Here is a 26,236-nt window from a genome sequence, read left to right as displayed (position 1 = left end):
AGAAAGGAGCTTAGACAGATCTATATCGGTGTTCATTCATGCCAGACTGTTGCATTTTTATCGCAAACAGGGTTTGAAAAAAATTCAGATTGAGGGCAGGAGTAGCAGGGCGAGCACAGGGAATGCTAATCCCCTGTTCAGCTCTTGTGGAAGGAACAGGTGACGATTAGTCACTGGCCACCAAGTCAACGGCCTCTTATTTTCTTCTCTGACTCTTCCAGACAAGAGCAGGGGGGAAAAAAAAGCCTTATCCCTTTCCCCTCCCTCTCTGGGTTTGTACAAGAGATGCGATGGTACAGACCACATGCTTGAGGCCTTCGCAGGACCATCCCCCAGGACACTTCCCAACTGCTATGTGAAGTAGGAACATTCACAATTCAGCAGTGAAATAAGCCAAGTGCATTAAAAGAAGATGTAGCTCTGGTTTACTTCCATCCCCCAGCTTTGTTCCACTGGCCCTCTACCTCATGCCTCTAACACAAGTAAATGAAATGCTGTAAGGCTAAACACTCCTTTGCTGCTTCAGTTCCCAGCCATGCCAGGGCACTTCAGAAGTCTCGATGTCCTCTTTTTCATCAGGGCAAAACATTATCATCAATATTGTAGAATAAATCACCACCGGTCTCCACCTCCTATTGAAAAACCAAACCCAAGATCCAAAAGCAGGGGTACATGCTACACGCAGGTGTGTGCTTCTATCCGATATTAACTGCCTTCAGAAGAGGTGATGAAACCCCAAATTAACCTTGCACTACAATATGAATAGGAGGAAATGTCACTGCTTGAGGATTAACAGATGTTTTGCAGATTACCTGGACAACTGTCAGTGATGGATAAAGAACGATATTTCACATGTAGCACTCAGTTTCGAGAGCTATCTTGTTTTTTTTCTTTTACATTTTCAGCCACATATAGACATTTTACATTATAAAATTCCCTCTGCAATTACAAAAAAGCTAAGAGCCACTTTGCCTGATCCTCACACCCATGACTAATCAATGTAAGATTCAAGCCATCCCTAGGACTAAGATGAGAATTTGTAGTTTTCATAAAATTTCTTCCTGCAGGATTTCTTTTTTTTTTCTTTTTTTTTTTTTTTAAACTTGGAAGTATCTGATGAAAGGAGTTTAGTGGTCACACTTCATACCATTTACCATGTAGCTTTCCATTTGTTTCAATTTGTTTTTATTTATGCACTGAAAGGGATAGATTTTCTTCCTCCTTATTTTCACAGAGCTGCATCTACTAACAAAAATACAAGATCTCAATCCTGCTGGCCTTGCTTATCAAATTAGAGACAAGTGTAATAAAATGACCGTTGGACAAAGATTTTAACAAGGTATCCAAACACTGTCATTTTCATAATATTACGCTCCACTAACACCTTTCTCCCAGTATTTTTTCAGACTTACTTAAGCCATAAAACCTTGCAAAGATTGCCCACGTTTTACAACACACAGTACACAAACTTTAATCTTATTTTGCCTTTTTCTTTATAAGTACTCCTGCAGCTTCCAGTGTCTAGCAAATATTATGTCTTGTCACAGATAACCAGCCATTCAACTAATTGGAGATTTCTATTAAGATTTCCCCTAAATTCTCCCTTCCAGTAGCATTTATTCATCCAAATTCATCTCCCTGAAAATGAAGTCCTACACTTTCTCTGTATTATCAATTTCTGTAGGAGATACTGCTATCATTTTGCATTAAACAAGCAAAAAAGCTTTAAGTCTGCAGAATTTGTTTATACCGTAAGGTCTTGAAAGCACTTTCTTAAGCCATTGAAAACAAAATTCTAAATCTATTTTAGTGCTGTGGAATACATATTTCTCCTTTTGATCAACTGGTTTGCTTTAATATCCATAGTCAGTAATAAACACCAACAACAGAGATCACTGAATAATAGGAAAGAAACTGAGTATCAAAAGGAGGGACTTCATTTAAATTAATTTATAATGCATTTCCTATATAAAAACTTTAATATTTAGTTCTTTATCAGAGCATTAAACAAAGAAAGCCTCATTTCACATTCATACAGGTTTGTTCATGAGTCACCTGTACAACAAGAAATGAGATAAGGCGAGCACAAAACTAAACAAACATGCTTTCACTGGCTGTCTATCTGGTGATTTCCATCTGCCGTGGCAATGTTACATTATACCTGTGTCAATTCTATCAACGCTAATTAATCTAACAGTAACCTTTTCCTGAATCCTCCCTTCAGTATTTAGAAGGTAACCGTTATCTCATAAATCAAAATCTTTGTCTGATTGTCCTAGAGGTCTCTATGTAATAAAATTCCGCTTATAGAAGTTGCCTGCAGGAGATGCTCCTTCCTTTATCTGTCCTTTTTGCACGTGAAGATGGACCCAGTTTCTGACCGTTCAATCTGTGTGCCGTTTAAGTCTACAGTCTAACAGTTCCATATGAACCATGTGGAGTTTTGACTCAGGATTTTGGGTTTTTGCCCACCTTCACATAGTAAAGGGAGTAAAATACTCCTAGAGCACATATTGACACGGTCCCACAGCCCAACCTACCGTAAAACAATCTCTATCAGCATACACTGGCAGACTGCATAGGTTTAAATCACACCAGGAGCAGTCAGGACAGGTGGCGGCAAAAAATATAGGCTTCCAGGGAGCCAAAACCTGACTTTTTGGAATTTATTTTGTTTAAGAAGTAAGCCTTCTCTGTCAGCCTTCAGGAAAGTAGTTTTCTTGAGAAACACCTCTCCAAGGCACTGGCTGGCAGGACACCGTCAGATTGTTTCCAGTACTTTGGTTTAAAACCATACAGGAAAGGCATTTATAGTTTCATTGATTAAAAATAATTTGCCCTTCATTTAGGGAGACAATGTCTTTGCATCAAGATAATGGGATCTAGTGTCTAAAGAGTCAGCAATACATCCTTTGGTGAAAGCGAGTCTTGGGGAGAAAAAGCACAATTATTCAAAAAACTGTTTGCAGGAAAGCCTGAACAGTGTAGCTGGCTGGAGAGCTCTGCCTTGTTATGGGTATTCAAAGGAAGAAAGATGTGCAGAGGCAAGGAAATTGAGGATTGATGAGAACAGATAATGAGACCCAAGTCTATCACCTCTAGCTGAAGTCTGACCTAAGCTGAAAAGCAGCAGAAAGCAGAACTGCCAGGTGTTTGGAAACCGGGGTCACCTCAGCTGATCCTGCTGAGCGCCCTCATCTCCAAAGCCATCACTAAGGCCCAAGTCTGACCTGTCTCTCCACTAGATATGAAATCTCTGCTTAGGACAGGGTCCTTCTGATGCAGCTATACAGGTGACACTTGGATTCCACGTGTTGCACAGACAAAGGCCTCCCACACCCGTTTTTTCTTCTTCCAAACTTGGCAAAAATGCTTCTTTTCACAAGTGTCTGAATGGGTGCTCCCTGCTTCACACCATCACTGCTCTCCCAGTACGGGTAAATTCAGCCAACAGCACATTATTATTATTTATTCACACAAACACTCCACTGCAAGGGGTCACAGAAGTCATGATCCTTCAAAAATACTATGATACTGTACCCGTATATGGCCATTGGCATGGGGGGAGTGTATTTGCTTTCCCCAAACAAGCCAGAGGATGTTGATAAGGATACAAGGCTTTTCCAGGGACAGTAAGAAGATTGCTTTTGCATTTCTATTTTTTAAAGACTTGAACTATGCAAAACCTCCAGAGAGATTTAACAAACAGGGGGTTTCTAAGAGCCAACCAGAGCCCAAAAAATGCTTTTAAAGGTATTAAAATTCAGTAATTTTCAAAACATGGATAGATTATTCTAACCTGCACTTCTACACAGGAGCTACAAAGTATTTTGAAGCTTAAAATTAACAACAAAAAAGCCAACAAACACATGCCAAAGCTATTGCAATATCTCATTTAAAAACAAAAAAAAAAATCTGAGAGAGCTGTGAATGCAAAAGCAGTGCTGCCCTGCCTGCAGAACCACCCCAACTCTTCCCACTTCCACAGCTCCAGCACTAACAGGCAGGTACCGTCCTCCCGCCTGCTCTGCACGTTCAATGAACACTGCACTGTGAGATTAACAGTTCCTGCTCCAGCTAGCTAGAGCCTCACTGATTAGAAAATACACAAAGCCCCGGCTGCCCTGGGTAGATCAGGCGAGTGTGCTGACACATACAGAAGTAGCCTGTGTCTTGAAAGGGATGAAGCACATCTACAAACGCCGATTTCGACTCTAGTCTCTGCTTTCTCAGTCTTCTGGATGACTCAAGACAGATCATGGCTTTCTTTTCTCCCTCACAACAATGAGGGGAGGGAATAATCTCTTCCCTTACAGAAGTGCTACAAGGTAAGGATATCTTAGGCATTCCCTCAATGAAATCAAAGTTAAACATAAGAAATGCACAAGCCATTGTGAGCTCAGTGGGATTTTTATGGCCCAGGCTCTACCTGAGGATTTGACGGTGAGGAACAAATATTTTCCTTGTGAAGAAGCACACTGGAAACAGAAGTAATGGATGCACTAAAGATCTTTAAAACAGCATTATTGCTGTGTTCTGGGCTAATCAGGCCCATACGATTTGGTACAAAATTAATCATGTAGGACTGTAGTAATAAAGTCTCACTTGGAGGCTGCATCTCTGCTTGGCATAGGCCCAGGCATGCACACTATGTCAGATTGCTGAAAAACCATGGGGAAGAAACAGAAATAGTCATCTTCCCTACCCAAGTGCCTCAGGCATTCTCTCCATCACACCAAACAAGGAGACACAACATCTCCCATCACAACTTTGCTGGATTTAGTGCAGGTACAAGACATTTTTCCATGCTCTTTCAGTCACGCAGCAACTAAGGGTTTCATTACAATAACGTACCAAATTTCTGTCACAATTAGCTTTACTCTCTTAGTTCTTGTTCCCAAAAGGCATACTAGATACTAAAACAGAGAAAACTGGTCTAAAGTAAAACATTAATTCTTATTGACTGAATAATTTTCTCATTGAGAGTGAAACAAATGCAAACTACATAAAGTTAAAGAGTAATGACTTTTCTGTAAAACTGCTAGTAAATGATTATTAGTGCTGTTAATTGCTATTATTTCTAGCTTAGTTATAATTTGTAGTATAGGCAATTGTAGGACTTTTCACCAGAAATGCATTAAACTCAGATATGCTCTGTTTCCTGTTAATGTCCCCTCTCGTAGAGCTGGGGGCACGCACAGACTGGAGGCATCTGTCACACACCGAACAGGGCACTGCATGCTTCTCCGGTTCAGGAAGCCAGTGCGCAGGGGTAGGCTGCTGAGGAAAAACACATTTCACTCTCACTGTGCCTCTTATCCTCTTTCAGCTCCACTGAGGATGCCAGAACGCCCTTGCCTTTGCACGTCGGGAATGTCAGGAGGAAGAGGCTCTTGCTTATCACATTGGTAAGAAAATATTTGGAAGCAGAGGAGTATTCATGCTTTCTTCCTTTCTTCTTCTCATCATGAGCAGGACTAGACGCAGGCTAGTCCCAGTTCTACACAGTAATTTAAAATCAATATAATCACAGTGAACTTTGTCACCTCTGCTTCAGCTGAGTAGGTTTTTCATTCAGGTCCCTTGCCATTTTTCTCCCTGAAAATAAGTTCTTCAGTTTCCAGTCTGCCTTGAAATGAAATAAAGCCATCCTTGGCTTCAACACAGCACGTAAGCAGTCTCTCAAGAAATACAAGACAGAGCAAACTTCCATCATCTCTGCACATCCCTACAGTCAAACACAATGATTTCCATTAAATATTTAGAACTCAAATATTTATATCCAGTCAATTAAATTGAGCATTACTCATCCTCCAGGGAATTCTCACTCTCCCTCAGCACGGAAGAGAGGACCAAAGTGCATTTCCTATACTTACTAATAACAGTAACATCTAAGGCTATAAAGAAATCCATCCTACTAGATGCAGAGACTTTAGAAGCAAACATACGAATCTAGTATAAAAGAAAATGTAAAGACCTTGTTGCTAGCTAACAAACAAATGACCATCTCTGCCCCAAGGAGTTTACAGTGTAAGCTCCAAGAGACAGTCAAATGTGAGGAAAAAAAGAAAAGGTGTAGAAGGTTTTTCCACAGATGTACCTGCACTCTGGAATACAGGCAACTGGCAAGTCTGACAGGCTACAGAGCAATGCCCCAGGAAAGGAATAGTTACTGGTACCAGGTCGTACCACCAGACCATCACTGTAGGTTCTAGTGGGAGGATTTACAGCCAAGTATGTGGTACAGAAGAAATCACTGGACAGACTTTGTTAATCGTGTTATCGTGCGCACTAATTCATACATCTCTCTTACAGCAAAACCTTTTTATTACAGAATTTCAAAAACCAATACTTGAATTTTAAATTTTAATATGAACTTACATTTTAAAACATTAAATTATCCAGCGAAGCGGACATGAACGTGAAAAAAGGCCATTTCCTCCATCATTTCATTAAATTTGAAAGTACTTATTTATTTTAATAAGTCGAGATGTCCATATGCCAGGAAATTAACATCAAAGAATGTTAAATATGCCCAGTATCACTTAAAAGCCTACGGAACATTATGCATTTTCAAAAATAGCATAACTCAGCAAAACTACTTTCCCAGCAGTTACTTTTTATTACAGTTTCCAATAGTACTTTGGGGGGAAAAAAAAGCTGAAAATGTTTACTGTACTCTGCACTCCAGTTCATACAGAAATCATAAGATGAATCATGTGTCCAGGCACCACACCACAACCACCTTTCCCTAATTTAAGGTCTTCTGTTAATGCCAAACAGATGGTTGTCTACCATGCACTCTTCCAAGGGTTCTGTGTAGACCTCCTTCATTGGCACATAAGATCAAGACCATGGATGGCCTCAAACAGAAAGATCGCAGGGACTTGGACTGGTTCCTCTGAACAGTTACACTTCACTTAGCACAACAGGACAGAATTGTCACTAATATTTTGATCACTTGAACTACCTAGACATTCTCCAGTCTTAAGAACTCATTTGCTGAAATTGGAGGGACTTCCTTGCAGAAGCAGGACCTAACTGGCACGTACTCTGAAAAGCTACTCACAAGAATTGCAATTTTGAATAGGGGCCCATAATGGCTTAGCCTAGTTTCCTAAGGAAACAGGCTTAATACATTTGAGCCTTCTATTCCATCTGGTCTACCAATTCCCCGTCCCTCTCCCACCACTTTCAAACCTTCTGGCTAACTCTAACCAAATCTGAGACAACTGGGTGTTCTTACAGGTACAGCATCACTACCAGATTTGTGAAGCGCAAGCGTCAACACAGGGAACAGTGTCAGGGAACACTACTGAAGGGCACGAAAGAAGCTCAAAGCTTCTTAGGCATTGGAGATTTTCTCACAGGAACATGAAGCACTTAGCTGCTCACAGAGCTACACAGTTCTGGGTTGTTTTGTTTTGTTTTTTATTTTTTTTAACAGCAGAGAAAGGGAAGACTCTTAGTACCTTCTCCAGCTCACAGTCCTCACCTCATTACACCCCGCTTCAGCCATTCATGCATTTAACACCATGCTATCTCTCAAATGGCTTATAGAAATTTAAGGTAAAGGTAACTTTTCTGTGTTTGCACTGAAAGCAATTAAGTCCTGCAGACATCTGGGGAGCCCTTGTGCAATATAAACAGTAACTGAACTATACCAAAACCTTCTTTACAAAAGTCACATCCAATTCTCTCTGCAAACTTACCTTCACTTATCAAATCTCCTTCCTCAGAGATCAGCATATGATAATACTGTATCATGCAGATAAGTGTCTCAATTTCAAGTCTTCAGCAACAGAAATAAAAATTAAAAACATGATCTGAAGTGTCACAGAAGCTTCCAAGTTGGAATCTATCTGAAAAGTTCACGTCACCTCTGCTTAGGAGAAGACTAGCATCTGGCATGTAAAATGGTTTTTCATACCCCAAGGGGCCAGAAGGCTTCAGCAGCAGCCTGAGACACACCACCACACCTCGGGAGCAAAAGACAGCATGTAAAACCGAACGTGAAGTGATCCAAACTCTCCATGACTTCACTGCTGTCGTTACTTCAGGGTAAATCTTATTTCTGTACTTGAGAAATACATTCACACAAACACAAAGCAAATCACATAACATTCAATTTTTCATTCTGAGCGTGTCCATTTACCAGTTTGTTCATACAGGAGCTCAGCATATGAGACTGGCCCCAGTGCTCGAGGACCAGATGATGTGATATACAGCAAAGGAGTCCTGCAAGGTCCTGATCCAGCATGGTGCAAAAGCACATGATCAACATTTAAGGGACGTTCATCACCTCAGCTCTAGCTGTGAGTGTATTATGGGTGAGTTGGGAAGCACACAGGAGACATTTGTTTTACCATTCCACATAGGAAAAGCAACAGAAACTGCAGTCCACATGCCAATACTGATCACCATCAGGCATTCAATTGCAGGGACGTTTCCTCTTTTGTTCATTTCTGAGGAAATTTATACGCTAAGACAGTTGAGAAAGTCTCGGAAGTGAGTCAGAAATAAAGAACCCCACGTGAAACAGCTCCGTCTGAGCTTTCTGGCAGCTGGACAGCTTAGATGTTGGCCTGAATGCTCTAATTACAACAAGGTAAAAAAAGTAGTAAGGGCCAGCTTCACAGACCTCAGTTCAGCCTTCTGCTCAGCCACACCTGGGTAATGTGAGAAACAGCACCCAGCCTCTCTGTGCCCTCCTGGTCTTTACAACTGCGATCACAACACGACCTTACCTTATAGCAGCTATGCTAGGATAGATGTGTATCTGCTTACATGCCTGCAAGGCTGTAATCCTACAGCAGCATGGAGCAAACATGCATGAAGTAAGACTGCATTCAAAGAGAAAGGGAGGTGAGGAAGAGTTTACTTCAGGCACAGGTAGAACAGACTGGCTTAGGTGGAACTCAGCAGTACTGTTCCGAAGACAACAGGCAGGATTTTCTTTGAGATGGAGAAAGACAGAAAGCCTAATACTCGTGGTAGCAAAGATTCCTTCGGTGGAAGAGTTGCTTCCTGGTCAAGTCAGTCCACTGAATTTTTAAAGCAGTTATATGTCTCTCACCCTCCTGAGGTTTCAACCACAAGGACTCTGAGTCAGCAATGCCCACCAGTCCTTACTATGAAATCAGTCATCTCACTAACTGTCCTGAAAACATCAACCCACAGTGCCACTCACCTCACAACTGGGTAGTGTTGTGATGGGAGTGAGTGGGAACACACACTTAGGAAACACTCATTCAGGGTTCAATTGAATTAAACCCATTTGCTTTCCCAGCTCTAAAAAAAGAGAAGCTTGATACTCAGGTTCTCAGTAAGGCTTGACATTACTTCTATGCTGCAGAGCGACATACCTCTTCAATAAATCATCCCAGTGCCAATAGCCTCCCTCAGATAGGAAGGCTACAGAGATGACCCTTAAGGGTTCAGAGGAGAGGTAAAAACATTTCCAGAAAATCATTCAAGTGCTGTTTAAAGATGTAATTTACATGCACAGCTCTGCACTCCATTGCAGGATTTCATATTTGTTTAATTTGGTGGTTAAAAGTGCACCCATCCAACTCTTTGAGCACATGCAGTCTTTAATAAAAAACTTTGTAATTTAGAGCCAAATGTTCAGCGTATTGAATAGGAAAAGAATGTCATCTTACTCAAGCCCAACATGGTCCCAACCCCACTGGAAAAAACTGAGAACACCAAACAGACCAAGAGCTTCAACAAAGCAGCCAGAACAGGGAGAAGTTCAGTTTGCTGCTGAAGGAAGACTTAAGCTCCATAGCTGGATCACCTCCAGGAAGGCCTCCTGTTAGCTCAGGAGCTTTACAACACCTGTGCTACTAATGTGGTCTCCCCCAAGAAGAGGCAGTCTCCAAGGCAACAAAGATCTCTTCAATTAGCAGTTGATAAGGTTGGATGCACAGTCTAAGAAACAGTGCACATGCTGAATTTCCAACTCCACTCTACGCCGCATGGGGTATATCAAAGAAGTTCCTCAAGCCGTCTTGTCCTTCATTTCCCACCATGTAAACACATGTCTACCTCAGAGATATTACCAGAATTAGAATTCCCTCAACTGCTAAGTGCTCATACTGCAGTACCAAGGGACATACATAGATGAGACTTTTGAATTCTACCTTTCTCTAAATCAGCACGTGACATTCAACATAGAGGAAATGCACAGCACCTCTACCCACCTATGGCAGACACTGCCCCACTGGCAACTGACGAGGTGCTGGGTGGGAATGCCCTGCCAGCCGCCCACCAGCTCTGCTTCTGCTCACTCTTCCCTTTGCAAGGGAACCTGTCGGGGCAGATGTACTCCTCATGCAGGCCAGGGCTGCTTTTTCAAGGATCATAATGATTAAAAACTGCAAGTCTTTGATGCCACATTCTGCAAGATGGAGACACTGTCTGGGAAAGTGGAGAGATGGGGCAATTCCTGGGGTGAAGATACTGAAAAGAAGATTGTCTTCTGAACAGCAATTGGAATGACACAAAGCAGCCATCTGACATCACAAAAATAACAGAAATAATTCTACATCTACTGCATCAACTGCAGTACCGGCCTTGCTCAGCCCTTTCATACAAAGACTCCACTTCTATCCTGCAACTAGAATTCTGATTCATTCCTTGATTATTTCATGCTTGGACTATTGGCAATAATGTTTGTGCCAAGCTACTTGTTTTTTATCCACATACTGTGAGGCTATTCAGAGCTTCCCTGCTTGCTTTGTTTCTCACTGCAGTATCCTTGCTGTTTGCATACTTTTCTCCCCATTGTTATTCTCCTGTATGCGTTCAGTTACATATGAAATCAAGACTGGAAGTTCCATGCATTGCTGCAATCATTCAAGAACATCAAGGCAACAGCAGACTCCAACCTTCTGTGTATTCTCCACTCCATTTGCTGAGCTTGTATCACAGCTGGTACCCAAATACTTCATCTTTCTTTTGTATGTTTAAAATATAGGCATTTCACATATTTTTATGTCTAAAGAGCTGAAAATATTTTATATTGTTTCCTACTTTGATGACTAGAAATCAGCTAAATTGACAGCTTTTTGCTGCACTTCAGCATACTTCCAGATTTAGAAACAGTGCACCGGTTGTTGTCATTCCAGAGGTTTTCTACAAGTGTCCCAGTGTTCACATTCAAACAAAAAAAGCAGAGCACGTGTTTAAAGAAATGAGGGGTCCCCCCTCCCCAGCAAAAGCAGCTCTTTGTGGTTCCTCATTTCAGAGATAGCCAGAGCTGCGATTGCAGCAGTGCAAAGTAAAGATACTTTGATGTTGTATTGGAACAACTGTATCTGAAGCTCTGAAGATTTCATCTAGCATCTGTTGTAGTTATTTTATACTTTGTGCTGTAGTAAGGAAAAACTTCATGAAAGAATGAAAGTTGAGGGTTCTTTGCACCTCTTATATTTAAGCTTCTCAAAGCTGTTCATCTGCCAATGGCCTATCTACTCAAAAACAGTAAAGAAAAAATTCAGAGCATTCAAAAATCAGAGGTTTGCTTTAATGTATTTAAGTCACAAAAAGCAATCAACTTCCAGAAAGAATCTTGCCAAAAAAAAAGAAAAAAGGCAATTTCACCATAACCATGTCCAACATTTAAAAATTCAGTCAACCATTTCGTTATAGACTGGATACCAGGATTGACTATGACAGTAGTTGGAATAAACTGTAAGCGTGGCACACAACAAAAGGTGGCAAGAAGAGAGAGAAAACAGTATTAATGGTATTCGATACAGAAATAAGTGTCTGTGTCTAAGCAGAAACTAAATTACTATCTGAGGTTTTCTTAGCAGATTATTTAGAAACTTGCCAATAGACAAAGTAAAGGACAAGACTCTCAATCAGAGAGTGTTCCCCAGCAATATGGCTTAGTAAAACTAAGACTACTTGGACTGCTTCTGGCAAGGCTGGCTCTCCTTAGAGGACTGCTAATGTTAAATACTCAACACAAACATGTGATTGTGAATTCCTTATTCACACTAGCTTATGTGTAGGAAGATATATCCTGCTCTCAGGGACAGGAACTTGAAAACTTATTTCTTCATTCTCATACAAACCCAAAAGATAGTATTTTGTATTTGTTACTTTATAAAGTGGAATAGCTAAACAAAGATTAAAAGCATTCTCCTTGACATCCTCCTAGCAAGAGCACATTTTGATACAGATTCTGCAGACAAGTACACGTCTGGTGCACGTTTGTACAGGGCCTAGCTCGTGGACTTGAAGACTCATGACCCAGTACGGTCAGAATACAAACAATCAAAATACACAGATGGTATTTCCTGTTTATTTGAGAACACACACAGCAGCATACCACTTGCTTTAGCTGCGCACATTAAAAATCAGGGTTCATGCTTAGACAGTAACAGCAAACTCTCAAGCTATGGTTTTCCATGTTTCTCTTATGAAAGAGTGTAGCATTGATTTCTGGAACAACTGCTACTCTAATAAGGACTGCACATGGAAACAAATGCATCACAGCTGGTTTCAGCAGGGTTCAGTGAAGACTGCCATTCACCTCTGATGAACGCAGATAAAATATTCAAAGCTCAGTTTACTGATCAGATATTAATGGGAGTATTTTCCCTAGTTCTCTCAGCTTAGTTCCTCTTTAGAAAGCCAGCTTAAAAGAGTCAGGAAGGGAGACAGCCAGAACCTGCTCATTTTGACCATCCTGCACTTAACAGAGATGAGTACTCTTACAGTGGAACGATAACCGTGCACGCGGTATGCCATAGTCTTGGTCAATATCAAGATTTATTATTCTGAGGGACAGAAAGAGTGAAATACTGACCACGGCAAATAGGCCATTAGTTACCTCTCAGTTCAATAAGTCTTGATGCTTTCCTTACTATGTGCTGATTATTTCCTGTCCAATTCACATTAGCAGCTTATTTAATGAGAACAATCTAAGCAAAGAGAGAGAAATTCACACTTTTACAAAGGACATCACCAAGTTACATTTCATCACAGTTAACACCACTTGCTATTCTTTCAGGAAATAACCTTTACCGATCTTTCCTGCTTTTGAGAAGAACACTCAATTATTATATTAACCACCGGTTATATTTTAAATAATAGCATCTTAAAGGACAGCAATAAATGCCTAAGTGTTGTAGGACTAAGCATTCACACACTGATAGTGTCCACTAGCATGACAGCATGGCCACAGCTCCTGTTCTTAATGGACACTTTTCCCCACTCACAGGGTCATCCCTACTCTTGTGAAGCCTATTTTTCTTCTATTAACTTCTACTAATGTTCATGGTAGTTGCACAGAATCTTGGAGAGAAAAGATCCAACATTTTAGACAGAAAAAAAACAGCAGTAAGGGCATGCATAAAGAACAGAAGCATTGTAAGTAGTGCTAATAATTTCACACAGAAAATGAGAGATCAAAGGTACAAAGAGGAAAGAGATGCCTTGAATACACCATAAGATTGAAGAGAAAAAATAGCTGTATGCGTTTTCTACATAGGGTTCTCTTTACAAAGCCATAGTTAAACAAACAAGTAAAAAGAACATATATACATCCTTGGCCAGTGTCTGCTTTTTTTGTTCTCCGAGAAGCCTAAATGGTTTTGATTACTTAAAAGAGAAGTATTCCTTGAATGAGTCAGCTTGCAACACTGAGGCTGATCAGCAGAACAGCCGTCAAGAGATCAGGGTACACCAACCCTGCCACTGCCAGCACCACAGCTCAACTGTGAGGCTCCACTGACAAAAGCACCATTGCCTACACCATCCTATGCCAGGACACCCATTGATCACACATGTTAATACTGGGAATAATCAGCCATCACATCTTATATCTGAAGACTCCAAAAGGAGTTTCCCAATTGGAGTAAGGAGCAATATTTCCCCCATTTTGGTTTTCCACATTCTCATGTAATGATTGTCACATTCATTTTACATAACAGTTTTTCAGAAAAACAGATATAATTAGTTATAGGCCCTTTAGAGCTACTATCACTTCAGATACAAGCATCTGCGTCAGCATCTCATACCGTAATCTCCTCCTAAAGTCCTGACCCTCACACTACTCGTTTTTTGGGCTACTGCAAGGCTAAATAGGGTCTGCTCAGGTCACCAGCAAAGTGTTCTCAGCACTGACAGATGCAACACTTGACACTGAGAGGCATCTTTAAATGTCTGGAACATTATGCTCTGTGAAGTAGCATACATTACACAAGGGAGGGCCAGTCAGAAAGCCCTGGACCTGGTAGACATTTCAATTGCATATTTCTGTAGGATTTGAAGTTTTGCTTTTGTTTCAGTTCATTTTTTTTTTTTTTTAAAACAGCTTATATATTTACAAAAACGTTTCCACACTGATGACAAGGCACCTGAACTGCCATCTGTCACTATTATGGGTATTAGAAACATACTGAGTTCTGTGGCAATTACAAGGATGTGCTAAAAACCATTTTAAACCTGTCCATTCCGTGGTTAGTCTAACAGAAAATATTATTGTGAAAAGAAAAAACTGCACCGAAGCACGTTCAGGATCCACACCTACTTCTTGGTTTGACTGTGCTGCACCTATTCCACGTTCCTGTTACACTGCAAGTAATGTGTCCAGTCGCAGTTTAGGGAGTCTTTGGCAAATCATAAGACAAACATGGAATAAATATTTTGCCAAAACATGCACAAATACACACACACACACACACACACAGAGAAATCCCCCTAGAAATGTAGTTTGAGCTTCCTGTAAAATCCTAAAAAGAATATCTAGGAGATCTCAGTCTCTGTTCAGCGTTGCAGTTCCTATTTAAAGACAACTTAGTCTTCTGTGTTCAGTGTTTGCTCACTTCTGAATTTGGTTTAAAGAGCTGCTAGTGTAGACTTAACGAAGTTTCTTCTGAAAGGCTGATTGTGTTTCCTTCTGTCTTTTTGACAGGATCCATTTAAAATGGGCCGCCTTCATTTAATTATCTAGTCTTTATTTTTGCAAGTTTTATTTCTGAACCAGAATAAATGTTACAGTCAGAATTGCATCTGCAGACAACAGGCTCATTTTATAAGGCTTAAAAATCCTTTCCTTTACAATCAGAGAGCGAAGCGAGCGCTCTGTGATGCAGGCTCTTGGCTTTGTCCAGGGCACGTGCAGTGTGAGCACAGCGCACTGAAGTTCACGGGGTCCCATTGCAGGGACATTTAGGTATGGAGGTGCCTTACACAAATGCTACAGACCCGAGTGTTGTCCGACTCCTGAGGAATAACTGGAGGTAATAATATTACCAGGCAGTACATGGTAATGCCATAGACAGTTCATGAAGTCAGGAAAATTCCTGATTTCCAGAATTAAAACCAGCTCCCGGACCATCCACCCTCTACAAGAGCATGGAGTAGCAGAAGGGTTTCCTACAGGCTACAGAGGAATTACACTATAAGCACAGTATAGGACAGATATACCCAGTGGTAGATAAAGACTCAAGGGCTCTCTGCAGTATGGCTGTGCCCTTTCTTCCACCCCCAGGCAGGAAAACCACAACTGGCTGGCTGCTTTCAGACCTCTCCACCCCCACCTCAGGATTTATTATGGAACACTTAAGCCCAAAATGCAAAAAGCTCTGCAAGCAGGCAGGCACAGCCATAAACATAGAGAGGCCTCCGCTGCTATAAATCAGTACAGCTCAGTTGAAATCAATATAAAGCCATAGTTCAGCCTAATGTAGGCCTGGCAGAGACATGGGTGCATTGGTCAATATTGGGGTTCAATAGATGGCTGTCCACTGACAGCTAGCAGAAGCTGTCCTGGTCTTGTTTACTCCAGTTGGCGAATTCCCTTAGAAGCAGCATCCCATTCACCAGCGCACAGTCTAGCGTAACTTTCTTCCCTGTCCATAATTGCCGGGGCTGGACCAGCAGCTGCTGTACAACTAACCAGAAGGGAGCTGGCTGAACCATTTGAGGATAGGGGAGGGAAGCAGCCTACCAGATAGTGTCTTGTAAAAGAGCTTGGAAACCACTGACACAGACTAATTGCTTACTGCAAAGTCAAGTGTCCACTCTCTGTGTGCTCATTTGATGTAAACTTCCTAGTCACGCCCAAAACCCTTCCCACAAGACAGACGTTGTTCGTACATAAACTGCTTCACCAAGCCCTGCTCAGGGTTCCTGGGAAATATTCTGGGGAATGGAAAAGCAAGAAGAGAGAAACAGATAACATGATCATCCTCTTCACTGTGCTCAGCTAGAAACAAGCATCCATCGGCATCTGGGCTCTGCCACCCACCATTTATTCCATCTTCAACCTAAGCGCAGGAGCTGGGCATTTTCATTACCTCTGGCCCCCTCAGTGAGCAAATACGGACAAAAGACATCAGATAAGAGAGGCTGAACATCCTGCATGGAGCTGTAAGGAACCAAGTGAGGGGAGGAAAGAGAGAGAAACTCCATATATAAAAAGCCATGACAAAGCAGCAGCCTGTAGAAACATCCTATTTCTAACAGAGCACAAGCTCCTTTCCCCGCCTAATTGCTCATCTTAATTTCCTCCCTTTCTCAGGGAAATGCTGGCAATACTGAGAGTCCTGCAGGACACAGCATCAACCCAGGAAAATCCCTTTAGAAATAACCATGTCTTTCCCAAGTCTCTACTTGCCTTTGCCTTCTCAGACACAACCCAAATCATGACCTGCATCTCAGCATTCACACTTCGCACGTGGCCCTGCCCCTCCTGCTCCCGGGCACTCTGTGTGGGGCTCAGCAGGGCAGAGCTGCTCCTCCTTGCAGGCAAAGAGCACAGCGTGGCTCAGAAGGACACCAGATCTCCATCCACTTCCAGGATGGGCTTGCTCAGATGCAGTATGCGCACAACCCATACAGCCGGGACATGCGGTACCCAAGCTGTTTGCTCACACCTCTATTTCATGTCATGAAACCTTTGGCGAAGACCCACGTTCTGCAGTTGGAATACCTGGTCCCAAGCCACATTCCCCTGGAATGACATCTTAAGTCACACTGTTCAAACAGTAGCCTCACAAAGCATCCTGAGAAAACAATGTTATATCCCCTTCTGGTTTCTTGACAAGTGCTGGTAAATATATAATTTCCACCTTTTCATCTCCTAATTTACTCCTTTTATCAGCAATAGTGACAAAAAGGTTCTAACTAGATAGCACTAATCAGGTAGAATGGCATGTGATTGACAGCTGAGAAGTCACTATCTGTTGTCTGAAAAACAGATAGGCTATTTTCCTCACGGATGCAGGAGATTTATCAATAGACAAAAGGATGCAAAATTCCAAAAGGTATAATTACACATCAGGACTACAGATTTTATAAATCTAAAAGGATTTGTGGGTGGTAAAAGCTTTTTTGGAGGGGTGAACAAGTGATATTACTCATAAAGGAAGAACAACACCATCACAAAAACAGAATTAGGAAATCTGTCTATGCATAAACTGGTGTGTGGTGGGTTTGTGGGTTTTTGTTGCTTTGTTTGTTTTGGTATTTTGAGGGGTGGTGTTTGTTTTGGTGGCATTTTTTTTTTTTTTTCCCTTTTCTCCCTCCTTTTTTGTTTTAAACCATACAACTGGTTAAAAAAACCAAATCCAGTAACTCAGAGTTTTGACACATATGGCAACAGAATAATTCCCCTACTGTTTTACCTTTTAAAAAATATTTTCATTTAACTACCTGCAACAAATATACCAAATACATTTTTCAGTAACAGAAACAAAATAAAACCTGCCAAGTGGCACTTAACTTGTAATATTTTACACAAGACAGCAGATAGGAACAGGCCATTCATTCCAACATACAAATGTTTCCTCTATTTGCTTATTTCTACTCCTTATGAATTTGTGGGCTTAAAGTCTAAAAAAGTTATTTTAAGTTGCAATACTGAAGTGCATCTTGTGGCAATATTGGTCCATCTGATAATCTCAAAGTTTAACAAAAAGTGGTCATTTTTCCTACATTACTAAAATGTTTCAATTTATTTTACTTGCATGACCTCACTTGCAAATGAGATAGCTTATGTTTTGAGATCTAATGGAGAAAACTTGTGACTTCTGGTTTTTTTGTGTATTAATGGACAAAAACTCTAAGCTTACCTATAATCATTCATTTCCAATGAAATTTATGGTCTGTATAAAAGGAGTTGGCAGTCAAAAATTAACATTTGCCTGTTTATCTGGTATCAGTATTCAGACTTCTTAGAAAGTAGTATTTTTCCTTCAGCTAAAACTGGGCCTGCACAACATCCCTCTTGGACAAGCACCAAATGTTTGAAATGCATCTCAGATCTTCCAAAAAAGCATGTACAAGTTCATTATGATGCTTGAAATCTTCATTAAAACTTTCTAGATATTAGATATTTTGCCATAGAGTCAACATAGCTATTAATATGTTTTCAAGTTGTTGGGTTTTTTAACAACTTCAAATACAGACCTGGAATTTTCTAGATCTGAACCAACAGTCAAACCATACATCAAACACATCATTCTGAAGCATATTTTGATTTGTGGCATTTCAAAATTGTGCAGTCACATCAGGTTTTCTGTAAGACTTATAAGAGCAGCAGGACAAACAATAAAATACCCTCCCAATATCCTACCTTCTCAGCATCACACATCCTAGTGCAACGCTGCACTGACAGGTCTCATTGTCGTCATACTACACTACTGCAAAAATACATGCACACAAAGAAAGAACTGTAAAATTTCTAGGGTTTTTTTAATCTTGATGTATATATGGATGCTTACAGTCTTCCTAGAAGGCTCGACAGGGTAAGCAAATGGTGAGCTTGGGAATCTACTGATTGGACAGGGAGAGTAAAGAAAAGTTTGTGGGAGTATGTCTTTACAAGGGTGTGTTAAAAGACAACTGAGAGAAGGAGCACAATAAGGCAAATCCTGCAGGGAAATGGCAGGAATACAAGAAAGGAAAGGATGTGTGTAGAGGGAGTTTTCAAGGAAGTCAGCAGAAGAAAATACATTGTAAAACTAATTTAAACTATTTCTGAGCATAGTAGTAACAAAAAACAAGTAAACAATTTGATTTTGGAGATATTTCATGTTTCAGTCCTCTGAAGAAGTCAACTCACCCGAGTATGCCCAGTAAGGATCCCCTGAAGCCTTTCGCCTCCGTATCTGCACGGAACTACCACGTCTGTTTTCATGCAGAGAGCCAACATAACTTTCAGTCAGAGCTGGGAAGAGAAGAAGCAGGAATCGTTAGGAGAGTGGTATTTACTCCCTGGAGTTTACACCGTGAAGCTTAAATCTTTGTTGAACAGAGACTGCAAACTTGGCATTGTGTAAAAAAAAAAAATATTAACATGTTCCTCACCCATGAAAACCCACCATCCAAAGACAATTCACAGAAGCCAGGACTCACTGATGCAGTTATTCTGATCTGACACACACTTGGGTAACTCCAGTAATTTCCACAAGGAAATTCTGATCTACACAAGCAAACAAGTATGAGCCATGACATATGACCAAACTTTTTCTGGCTGGACCCAAAAGATTGCTTACTTTGCTAGTGACTACCACACTACTAATTGTAATTCAACACAAAAATTATCAAGATCCTTAAAAGAATACAGATACAAGAGTGTGGAATATGCCAGTACAGTGTTAACCTGGTTATCAGAACTGCACCTATTTTAAAATCACATCTGAAAATGACACGTAGAACAGTTTCACTCAGGACAGAATGAATCTCCTCCATGGGCAGCCTGCAGACCTGAGTCCACAGCACACTGGGTAACGGTCTCAACACGAGCAAGACTCGAGTAACATCACCTCATACGATTCACTCAAGCAAGGCAGACACGTAGCACTGCCTTCTAGCCAGAGGAACGTTGCGTATGTCAGAAAAAATACCCAGTGTGCTATACCAACGCCTTACGACAATGAAAGGGAGAGGCCAGTAATGAAGAAAATGAAGAAATCTTTGTAGAACTTCACAAGCTAGAAGGAATTAAATTCATCAACCAATATAGAAAAGAACACATCCTACATTGCATCCCAGGATTTTTCTTTCTACCTCAAACGATATTTTTTTTCTACTTGCAAAGGAATGTATAGGTTCCATGAGGAAGTGGGTTGTTTGGGTTTTCTATGTGCATATTTTGCCTATTGTTCGTATGCATCTGACTGAACCAAAAGGGAGGTGTGTGAATTCACAAATGTCAGTAAAGTCTGTAAGAAATTCAACTACCTTTCTCAGAGCACCACAGCTGAAACTTTTGTGCTATAATAAATGCATACAAACAAATAAACCCCTTAGATCCGCAATGTGGAATATGAAGAACAAGTACGCACCACCTGGCTCTATGGAAATTTAAGTCCAACTGATCAGAAACCACTTATTTGATCAGTAAGAAAATAGCTGAATAATTCAAATTAAAACTATAGAAAACCACATAAAGCACTGCTACCTGTATGCTGCCATCAAGCACTGTATTCCCTTCTATTCCCAGGCCAATTACAGCTGGGCTGAAACAAAGCTTGTAACAGGACTTTACTGAACGTCAAGCACCAGTAACTCAGAATTTGGCTTTCCTCCCCTTTAGAAAAGCTTCTGGGGGACACCCCTTTGTACCAGAGTAGCAGAGAGCGTGCTGTGTCTGAGGGCTATCCATTTATCCCGAACAGCTCCACAGGCAACCTTCACTCTGCAATGTGGATGATGGATTTCTGCAGATTTTGGAATCTTGAAGTGGTAGGAAAAGTCATGCAATCTCAGGAAAGGCATTACAGGTCTGCCCCTGCCAAATTTTCTCTTGTGTGAGCAAAGGTACTAATTGTGCAATTTATTATGAGCCTCTGATTCGAATGAGTTTTCCAGATTTCTTGGCAACTTTCTAAATGCTAATTCACTCCAGGCTGCGAACTAGAAATGCTGGAACACATCATGCTACCAGGATTTGCAGGCAACACTGCATCACATACTTTATTTTCCTCTTTTGATTTACCCTAATATGTCTACCTGGTTGGGAGGCAACAGGCACTTATTTCCACAGGAAAGAACAGGTAAGGGATGTAGAGACCCAAACCCTCTCGGCAAAAAAACAAAAAAACAAACAACCAACCAAAAAAACCCAACCAACCAAAAAACCCACCTGAGTAAAGATCAGAGACCATGAAAATTCCAAGGAAGAGAACACAGAAATAACCTAGGTGGATGGCTGGAAAGGCTATCACAAAAAAAAAAAAAGGCTCAATTATTCACTTAAAAATCACATATGTTGAGTAATACACCTAAAGTCCCTCCTTAGCACAAAATGAAAGACAACAGCAGCTTTCTTTCGAGCATCCTCTACACAGAGCAGGCAAATAGTTGTGGGGGTTTTGTCACCCAGAAAAATTGATCCCTGCAGGCAGAAGGAACATTTCACCCTGCCTCCTTCAAGGAAATAAGGTACTCTCCTGCAGGTATCTGCTCAGTGAGCCCTTCTGTGTGCCTTAGCATTGGAAGAAAGAAAGTATGTCTAAATAATCTGTATTTGTTGAAGGTGAAAAGGTTCTGAGTCAGTGTGAAACATCTGAAGTTGTAAATCCCTTTGTACTCCTCGTTTGAACTGTCAAAAAGCCACACGGCAACCATGGTATGGCTATGAATCATACTGTTGATTTTCAGCATCCTCTGTGCAGAAAATTAAATTATGCAAATCCAAGCCTCTATGAATGCCTAACTTTAATGTGAAATTGAACATTTGCTTCAGTCAGCATCTTATTTATGCAATTAAAAACCTGACATTCTTGTGAAAATACGCAATTTTAGTTTTCTGCATAGACTCTTAATAGATTTGTACATTTATCTACACATATAAATGGTGAAGAGCCATGATGTAAACAAATTTATTTCCACCAAAAAGGATGTTATAAACCAAGAGGGGAGCTCAAGTATTTGTCAAGAGAATTGTGGGAAGGAACTTGCTGGCTATAGCGCTAAATATCTTCTGTAGGACTGAAAAAGAAATAAATTGGAACATCCTGCTTTAAATAAAATCCTGCATCACTGTTAGGCAGCCCAACAGTAATGTCAATAGTCCCCTTACAAACATGCAATAATTCAGTAGTCATTAGCAATTTAGAGAAGATCTACGTTTACTGGATAGCTGCAGAAACTCTGGGAAAAGGATGATAGGTCAAGATCTCTGGCCATGCCGTGAACTGGAAAGGTAACGGTCTGTCTCTATCAAAAATCATGACACCACCTTCTTCCCTAAGCTGGCTCAGTTCCCCAGCCTGTTCACAGTACAGCCATGCATTTCTGCATGGGGCCACATAAACATGCCAAGAAAACATTTGGGAACAAATAGCTATTGTTGGCAATATCTCACACTGGTAAAGTCATCAGGAAACCAGTGACTCAATCGCATGGTGCTTTTGTTCTGTGGTGTCAACTGGGGTCAATGGACTCCCTCGTACTGAAGAGGTACAAGGTACAGAACAGAGCATACAGTGGCTTTTCAGATAAAAGTCTGGAAGAGCCAAAGCATTCAAGTTATTTCAAAAAAAGAAAGCTCTTCATATATCAAAACCATCTTATGTTTCAGGCAGCATCGTTGCTTTTTCCAGATTTGGGGGGGGCTGGGTATGTACCTTCCAACCAAAACAACTTGTCACCACCAATGAAAATTTAACAGGCACCTCAGTGTTTCTGAATCTGCTTCTTTCACTGAAAATACATACAGCTAAAATATTTTGTTCAGCTCCAGCCATTAGAGCACATTTATTCATTTTTGTGAAATGTTCCAATTCCACAGTTAGAGAAGCTATACATGCAAATAAGTAACTCAAACTCAACTGACATCTTCCAGTGTTTCTAACGTCCACAGAAGTTTTGGAGAAAATATTTAAGAAAGTTAAGTTATATTAGCACCAATCGCTACAGGTTTCCACAAGTCTCTTTCAGCTGGGAGACAGTTACAGCTCAAGAACAGAGAGCAGCCAAGGGGTTTCCTGCTCCACTCCTGCAGAACTGGGTGCTGGAGAAAAGCCAGCAATTAGACAGGCTGGTCAAGCACGGAGCAAACATAGGGAGTCTCCTCTCTTCTGTGAACCCTGGAAAAGTTGGGAAAGTGGAAATTTGGACAATAGGAGGGGCAGGAACATGCTCCACGAAGGCTCAAAATGGAGCAGCCAAAATAGAGAGGTGAGGTGGAATACAGACACACACACAGTGGGAGGCAGAGAAGAAGAGAAGGGACAGCAGAAGCCCTTGCCCTGCAAGGTTTCATTTGATACATCATGCCAGTGCTGATGGCAGAGGAGTAATAAATACCATAATATATGGTCTGAGACTTGCAGATAAACGATTAAAAGAGAAAGAGACCAATCTTACACTCAGATACACAAGCGTGAAATTAAATCCTGAGCAACTCCTCTGGCTGCTGGTGCAGTACTGGTGTCTATGAAGCGTGACACCTGCAGTCAGTGGAGCAGTGCTGTGCCTACCAGAACTACTTCTGCAAGAAACAGAGGATCCTTCAAAGCAAACATGGAGAAATCTCTTACACACAATTTCATATAATTTTAATCGGTACTGAACGCTACACGATTTTAGATGATGTGCTAAATGAATCAACCCATGCCGCACATCTGCAGACAGCAAAAGCAATGCAACGCTGGGATACGTCTTAGCATTCTGATCAGCTTTCCATTCACTCTGTCTCAATGTATTAACTTTCCAATAAAAATTATTTGATAAGTGCCCTCAAAGGTACGATAAGGTAATTCCTGCCTGAATACCTTACTGGTATTCATAGTTCACATGAAAACACAAAATTTTATCCCCAATCTACCCTAAATATAAAGCTATTATACTATTCAGAGAGATTATACCCTCGGCATTAGTGTTTAAAAGGTATCAAGCCATCAGCTATGTAAGAAAAATCCTTTAAGGTCAATACTTTATGTCTGAATGGTGAAACCATTAGTTATGATAGTAGATTAACTAGATTGTGTGCCAAACTCAGATTCTTTTAAGCCTTCTTTGACGACGAGGCTTGCACACAAATCTGTTTTCAGCCGTTCCGATTAAAACGGTACAAAGTCAAAGGTACACACATTGCCCAGCTCATAACCATTCTGTGACTTGTCACTGTGGACTATACCAGAAGTTGAATCAGTTTTAGTCCTAGTCCTTAATGTGGACACACTTAACTGATGTAGTTCAACCTGGTGCTAGTGCTGGAAAACAAGCCAGCCTTTGGAGACGAGAGACTTGCCTACTGGAATGTGGAGTAGCATCCCACTATGAAAACACTTAAAGCAGGGGGTGAAAAATCTTGTTAGTGTGTAGCAAAAAAGCACTAAATCATAAGGAATGCTTGCAATTAGTTCTGTATCAAATCAATGCCTGTAGAAAGGAAACTTTTCAAAACCAAGAAAACTGCTATTTTCTTGAATACTGCACAACACCGCATTTTAAAAGGGGGAGGGGGCACAGAAACACTACCTGAAGGGCTGTTGTATCATCTCTTAAATGGAGTTTAAGAGATCAATGAGCCAGGACACCTAGCCATCTGCAACCCTAAAGCTTCAAGCAAGCCTCACTGAAAAAAAAGCAGCATCTTTATCTAGATGCATTTACCTTATTTTTAATTGGACTGTGATGAAGAGAAGCAGGTAAGCTGAAGAAACTGCAGTGCTGTGCACTGTAACACATGCTCTGCTGAGAAGAGTTTAGGCTTCCGGGCAATTTCTTAGAATAAATGTTGTCAAATGGGCCAGAAGGGAAAAAGAAAGGAGAAAAAACCTGATAGGAAATAAATTTATAATATTAAACAATTAAAATATTTTTGTACAATTAAAATAAATAATGGTTAAATTCATCTCTCTAGGCTCTTTCACAGACTTCTTAAACAAAACTAGGCTATTTGCCTTAAATATTTTACCACCCTTTGACAACAAATAAATCTAGAAATATTTCAGGCACAGCTAATCCGTTTTGATAGTGCATTACTTTAAAACAGCCTCTTCAGCCATGGATTCCCATGTTTTGCAGATTAGTTTATATCTTGCCAAAGAAGGATGAAAGTTAAAACAACACACAGTGGTCAGACAGCATCAACAATTTATATTCCGAATGAGACTTCCTCCTTTGATTATGCTGCAGATTTCTTCTGATTAAGAGAAAAAAAGACAAAGTCTATTCTCCTATGAACACACACGCAACTTTCACAGCTTTCCATTAATGAAATATGGGAGTTACAAATCACAAATTTCTCACAACTAAGTAAAATAACAGACACGTGCTGCTACACCTGTCAAGAGATGTATATCCCTTTCCCAGATGACAGCCACCCAGGCAGCCCCCTAATTCCTGTATGAGCACGATCCACAGGTCTAGTCCTAAAAATGACACGGGCACTTTTCACACCACTATCTGTTTTTCACATGTCTGATACATGATGTGGTCACAGCGCAAATCCTAAGAACAAGAACATAAATGCAGAGCACAGCAGGGCTTTACAGGAACTAACCAGCAGACTGCAATTTGAAGATGAAAAATAGTCCAGGGAACACGCTGTCAAACTGTGGGGATTAAATTAACTAGCAGAATTAAAAGCCCTTATCCCAAACATGAATACACCAGTCACTAGGTGCATTAACCCTTGGTAACCTGTTGAGCTCAAAGCCAGCGAGTTAAGTGTAGTGCAATTTTGTATTACTCCAACGTACCAACACAATACAAGTCCCAAAGCATTAGAGCTGATGCAGAGAAGCAACAGAAAACAGATTTTCAGTGCAGCCTTTCCTTACAAGGGATGGAATTTAAGGGTGACAGGAAAGTCTCCTACTTCAAAGCAAGCCTTATGCCAAACTAGAACAAGGACACACAAGTGTACCGCAACGCCCAGTGCTGTCATCGCTCTCCAGCAGCGCAGACACCCTCCCAAGGAAAAGCAAACCAAAGCCTCCCCAGTCACAACGAGCTCCCACGAATCCTTCTCTCACCCTGGCTAGCTTTACAAACAAGATGAGCGAAGCTTATTAGCAAGACACCAAGGCAACTTCAAGTTGCATTAACAATGCTCCATTAAGGGGACTCAGAAAAAGAAGCTTGGCAGGCCAGGAAGAGACACATGCTGCCAGATGACTAGAAGGGGCCTGGTTTTGCATTTTCATGGCTTACGCTCTGCTGGCATCAGCTGTGCGAGATATGACATAGCTGGTGATTTTGGACCACTGATGTCAACTGGCATCACCTGAAGCACCTGAAGGAATAAGCAAAG

The 26,236-nt window shown here is 40.9% G+C and overlaps 1 protein-coding gene across 1 annotated transcript in view; it reads right to left on the bottom strand.

Annotated features, from left to right (window-relative positions):
- The window catches only part of PTPRG (protein tyrosine phosphatase receptor type G), a 408,111-nt gene that overhangs the window by 296,298 nt on the left and 85,577 nt on the right, over positions 1-26,236 (bottom strand). Inside the window, exon 2 of the mRNA XM_068408918.1 lies at positions 19,088-19,192. Within this exon, the coding sequence (XP_068265019.1) occupies positions 19,088-19,192 (105 nt within the window). The remainder of the gene's footprint in view (positions 1-19,087; positions 19,193-26,236) is intronic.

The sequence above is a fragment of the Nyctibius grandis genome, chromosome 10, assembly GCF_013368605.1.
Source record: "Nyctibius grandis isolate bNycGra1 chromosome 10, bNycGra1.pri, whole genome shotgun sequence".
NCBI classification, from domain to species: Eukaryota; Metazoa; Chordata; class Aves; order Nyctibiiformes; family Nyctibiidae; genus Nyctibius; species Nyctibius grandis.
This window is presented reverse-complemented; position numbering and strand designations above follow the sequence as displayed.